The sequence below is a fragment of the Gigantopelta aegis genome, chromosome 2 (assembly GCF_016097555.1).
Source record: "Gigantopelta aegis isolate Gae_Host chromosome 2, Gae_host_genome, whole genome shotgun sequence".
Taxonomy (NCBI): Eukaryota; Metazoa; Mollusca; class Gastropoda; order Neomphalida; family Peltospiridae; genus Gigantopelta; species Gigantopelta aegis.
Window position 1 is genome coordinate 47,261,056 of NC_054700.1, and position 6,042 is coordinate 47,267,097.

Consider the following 6,042-nt stretch of genomic DNA (forward strand, 5'->3'; position numbering starts at 1 on the left):
AAATACTGATATCATACCAAAACCAGCTCTATAACACATCGTGTGTGAGACTGCACATCTTGCACTGCCTGTAATATTTAATAATAATAATAATAACTAATACAGTAAAATATTTGTAGGGCTTATTTAAACTGCATGTTCACCAAATCATCAAAATGCAAATTAAAATGGAATTTGGTTGACATATTGCAATATTAAATCACCAAAAAGATCATTCAAAAATTAAATAAATACAATTATAAGCTATTTTGTTTGGTTATAACTAACTTGAATTTGGCTACAAATTTTCTGAACAAATTTGACAAATTTCTAGTATAACGTTTCACATCCATCTTACACTATGAATATGGATTAATAATTATTTCTTTCTGTTTAAAAATGTATGTCAAATGAAGGATGGCCCAGTCTAGTCTGTCTGTCGAAGGCAGAGGTTAATGAGTTCATGTAATACAGTGAAACTCTTCTAAATGGGACACCTATGAGACCAAGTAAAAAATCTGGGTATAAAGGGTACAGGTCTGGTTTACAGAGGTTATATTCTGTACTAATATTTAAAAAAGGACCATGGTAAAAGTCCGGTTTTGAGAGAATTCTGAATTAACAGACAGTTCAGTTTGATGGATTTAACTGTAATGGCGAATACTTAGGGCAGTTCAGAATTGATCATATCGGTGAAGCAAGATCAAGACACCGTAATTATTATTTTATGCCTGATGGTCATGCAGGCCTGTTTCCTTGTTTTTTTTTCTCTGCTCATTTGACTTAAATAACAGGACTTTTATTATGTGGTTGATCATGGGTGTATAATAAAAGATTTGCATGTGTTACACCTATCAATAATAATTAATAAATCAATATGCTCTAGTGATGTTGTTAAATAAAAAAAACTTTGAAAAAATGTCTCCATGGAGCCTTAGTAATACACACATGTATGTATATTCACTGTGCGCTGAGGCATGGCATCACTCAATGGTATAGTGCTTGCCTGACGTGCGATGGTCCACAGTATCGATCACCCTTAATGGACATGGGGATTTTCCTTTCCCAAACCAGTGTCCATGGGTCTAACAAGTGCATACAAAAATCCCATGTAGCCTACATGTATGTGGCAGCAGCAGGTTTCCTCTCTTTCTTTCTAATACAACAAGCATTCTGAGAGTACTGCTAAAGCAACTCAAGTCCCCTACTGGGCCTCCTCCTAAGTTCAACAGCCATAACTATGAAAAATAGGTAAACTGCCACGAAAATCAAACTTTATCTGTAACAGTACATGATAAAGCTATACACAAAACGTCAGCTGAATATATGGAGCCACTGTGAAAAAAAGTCTGGAAAACTTCATATGGGACAAATGGATAGACAGACAGAAAGATAGAAGGGTGGAGACGAAACCTATAGTCCCCTCCAGTTGCACAGATAGGGGACTAATAACTAGATATGTTAAACACGAAATATATGTAGCTAAAAATGTGCTGAGGTGTCATTAAACAAACATTCATTTCATTTCACTGTGGGCTAGAGCTGGTATTAGAACACAACTGCTCTACCTACATGTATGAAATGTATGAAATGAATGAATGAATGAATGAATGAATGAATGATGAACAATGAAAAATGAATGAACAAACAAACGAATGAACGAACGAATGGTTTACCAACACCCCAGCATGAAAAATACATTGGCTATTGGCTGTCAGACTACAGTATGCAAGCCACCTTCAACCATATAAAATTACCACTGGACCATTGAAGCTGACAGTGGTAGAGAAATATTGATAATAAAACTGTATGAATCTGTCATTATCAACCAGATGAGGCCAAGTGTTATGAAAGCAGAACCATGTGGTTCAGGCCAATTAAGCATGTGGTATTCCCGTACAACAAGCAATGTATGTACTCTAACCACAAACCAAACAGTCAAATACCTTGTGTTTGTGTGTCTGTATGTGTGTGTGTGTGTGTGTGTGTGTGTGTGTGTGTGTGTGTGTGTGCTATATTCCCAAGTGTACATAAACATGAACAGGTATGGAAATACACACATAACATGCATTACCTGTAATTGCGGTGCATGTTTTATAAGATGCTTTAATTCTGTAAACAAAACAGTTATTAAATTTAGGTTAAGGAACATTTACAATTATCAACAATTTCACACACACACACACACACACACAAATCTTAAAGTAAACTTTAGAATGGGGTGGTTGTGAAGAAAAAAGAAGTATGCTTTGTTTGCTTGTGAAAATGTAGATCTATGTTATCAATGATTCCTTACAAGATTTAATTACATACAGACCTTGACATGAAAAAAAATGAGGAGAGTGATTAATTGCTCACCCAATTTCAATTATGACGAGTCATTTAAGAATGACCACATTGATGCCGCATAAATTCATATTCTATGGGGAGATAAAAACTACTCTCCTTGAGCTTGGGGACTGAGGTCTGAATGTATACTACTCAAAAGAATTTAAGGGTAAGACGATATTTTCGACATTATTTTCTGAATGTCAATTATATTAGCTAGACCATAATGTCACGCATGGTATTGTTCCATTTTGACGAAAGTGGGTCTAAGCAACCCATAAATGAATTAAAATCCACTGTCATTGACACTGTCGACTAGTTCTAATGGCGAAAACATGCTTACATTTGCACGTAAATTAGGGCGAAAGCGAAAGGTCTGCTAAGTGCCCATAACTTGCTTTTTCACAAAGCGCTTCATTTGCACGCTTTGCATGTATATTCCATGTTCCCAATGCTGAATTTCCGTATAATTGGAGCTTGCGTTCGTGTACGGTGCACACTCCAAATTCGACAATGGTACGACGTCAACTGACTATCGAAGATCGAGGAAGGGCTTCAGGATAGCAATATGCAAAGAAATGTTGCTCTGAGACTTGGTGTCAGTCAGAGTGTCGTTGGCCGACTGTGGCAACGGTACCAAGCAACGAATTCTGTTCGAAATCGTCCACGTTCGGGAAGACCCCGAAGCACTACAAATAGAGATGACCGCTACATCACCAATATGGCTCTACGTCAACGCACAACCACTGCACGCCGATTACGTGACAATCTGCGGACTGCGACTGGAACTCGAGTGTCTGATCAAACCATACGCAATCGTCTGAGAGCCAATAATCTACGCTGCCATCGCCAGGCTGTTCGACCACCACTCCTACCACGTCACAGAACGGCCAGACATCAATGGTGCACACTTCATCTGCGGTGGCAACGTGTTCAGTGGGGTCGAGTGATGTTCACTGATGAGTCCAGGTTTAGTCTCCAGTTCAACGACGGTCGGGTTCGTGTCTACAGACGTCCTGGGGAGCGCTTCGCTGACGTTAACGTTAGACAACGTCACCGGTTCGGTGGTGGCAGCGTCATGGTGTGGGGCGGCATCTCTATCCACCACAGGACCCCCCTCTATGTGGTGGATGGCAATCTGAATGGAATATGGAATGAGATTATCCGGCCGTTGGTTCTCCCAGGCCTTCAGCAGATTGGCGGCGGGGCAGTTCTGCAGGATGACAATGCCAGACCCCACCGCGCCAGGGTGGTAACGGACTTTCTCAGACAACAAGGTATCGCCAGGATGGATTGGCCAGCATATTCACCTGACTTGGCCCCAATAGAGCACGCCTGGGACGAATTAGGCAGGACAGTTCGGGATAACCATGCCCCTCCGGCCAACCTTCATGATCTGGGTCAACTTCTTATGGCAGAGTGGCAGGCCATTCCCCAAGAGTTCTTCAGACGTCTGATCAACAGCATGAGGCAACGATGTGTCGAGTGTATTCGCGCCAGGGGTGGATTCACACACTATTTTAAAAACGAATGTTCTAATGTGTAAAATCCATGTTTGACAACCTTCAACTTTGACAGCATGTCATGTGACTTTCTTGTATACAGTGACGTTTATTTGTGTTTTTTTGTAAATATGGAACAATAAATTAAATTTTTGGTGTAGTTTACATCATCAATCTAATACACTCTGAAACTTATTTGGTTATAAATTTTTGACCCTTTTAAAAATTCTTTTGAGTAGTATATTAATATATTTCAATATTTTTCTTTTTCATTATGACTGACTTGTTTTCCTGTTGGGGCAGGATGCATCCCAGTGGTAAAACGACCGATTGATGTGCAGTCGATCCCTGTTGATGGATCCATTTGGTTATTCGTTGTTCCAGCCAGTGCACCATGACTGGTATATCAAAGACTGTGGTATGTACTATGTAGTACTAATGGAAAAATGTAGCTGGTTTCCTGTCTAAGATGATATATGTCAAAACTAACAAATACAGCCATCTACATTGCAAATGATTTGGTCAAATATGCAACCACTGTTTTCATTTGGCGATTAAAACATTTCATACTGTAACTATCTATATAAAAATGCAAGTAGGTGCCATCTGGCTCCTAGATGGAAAAATTAACGTAGAGAGCTGAAATATCCAATGATTCATAAATCAATGTGCTCTAGTGGTGTTGTTAAACAAAACAAACCTTAACTTTGTTTTCTTGCACCAATGCACATTGCCTGGTAAATTATGGGCCTGGTAACACATAAGTTATGGCACTTTTATGCAGCTAGCACTGGTACCCGAAATTCACTGCCATCTGTACATGCAGTGCAAACATAAATGTTAAATATTAATGGCTAAACTTAACACTGTGTTACAGTGCTTGCATCACATGTATGCACAGGGTTAATGGACTGATCTTCTCAGTGCATGCACGTTTGCAGGCAATTAAGCAAGGGGGTCTAGACTGGTGAGTGATGTTTTTAAGGGGTTCAGGTCATGCTGCCCCAGTAAATGTATTTTAAAAAAAATTAAAAAATTACCAGGTACTTTGAGCAGGGCGGTTTTGAGTCCTAAATCCCCCATCCCCTTTGCACGCAAGTACGCACACATTCTTCGAAGCATGTATACATGTGTATTAAACTTGAAAGGTCATGGTATGTACTGTTCTGACAATGGATATATTGCCAATTAGGATCCAACTTATGCAGACCTAGTGTCTATAGTCTGTCTCATCATTCTATAAAAAAAAATTGTAAGTAAGTTGGTTTGACATAAGAAGAAAATTAAAAGTGTTTTGGAAATAACAAATACTATTTTTGCGTGCAACTTACAAATCAATCGGCTCAGAAATAAATAATTTGTAGTAAATTCCATAGCATGAAAAATGGTGTTTTTTGTGGGACAGACTATAAGTCTATACTATAGTAGTGACAGGTATCTACTCTTGCACAAACTGGAACATATTTTTCACATACCTTTATTAAAAGTATTTTGTATTAAATTAAATAAATGTTGAGTACAGTTATGGCTAAGAGAAAAAAAAATAGTGGGTAAATTTTAGTGTATTTGTAGGCCTATTGCATTTTACAGTTTAAACACATCATCACATGTGATGATGTGACTGGGCTATGTCCTAATACCTATGCCTATCAAAGTAATGTTTTATTAAAAAATAATAATAAAATACTTTTTATAAAATTATGATTATTTTAAAAATTACATTGGGTATAGTTTAGTTTTCATCTACTCCATTTGGTTTCACTCATACACGTTTTAAAAACAAAAACAAACTTACCTCCCGATCTGTTCGCTAACTTCGTAATGATCTTCAAATGAGGTCTGGTTAAAATCCATTTTACAACATCAGAAACAGGCTGTGTGTTAAACATAACTGTTGTTCTTTGAGTAAAGTATCCTCCAGAATACCATGACCATTACTGATTATAAAACTACATTTTAATTAGCTGTGCACGTAAATGTAATACTCTGTTTATTTGCCGCGGTGGTGTCAGCAGGTTCTTTTCCAACTTTGCGACCGATGTTTATCATCTGCTAGAACATGTTGATAAGAATGTGAGGTGATCGTTCATTGGGTATTTATTTAAAACAAATACAAAAATATTTTGAAACCATATGATGCAAATACATAAAAAACATAACCTATTAATATATTTACAAATTAAAAATATATATACATATATTTATTTTAAAATTTAATGCGGTTGGGTCTAAA

General features: G+C 37.6%; 1 protein-coding gene across 1 annotated transcript in view; it reads right to left on the minus strand.

Annotated features, from left to right (window-relative positions):
• LOC121386404 (death-associated protein kinase 1-like) overlaps positions 1-5,841 on the minus strand; it is a 182,544-nt gene extending 176,703 nt beyond the window's left edge. The window contains exon 1 of the mRNA XM_041517293.1: positions 5,605-5,841. Within this exon, the coding sequence (XP_041373227.1) occupies positions 5,605-5,663 (59 nt within the window). The 5' untranslated portion in view covers positions 5,664-5,841. The remainder of the gene's footprint in view (positions 1-5,604) is intronic.
• Positions 5,842-6,042: the final 201 nt, after the last annotated feature.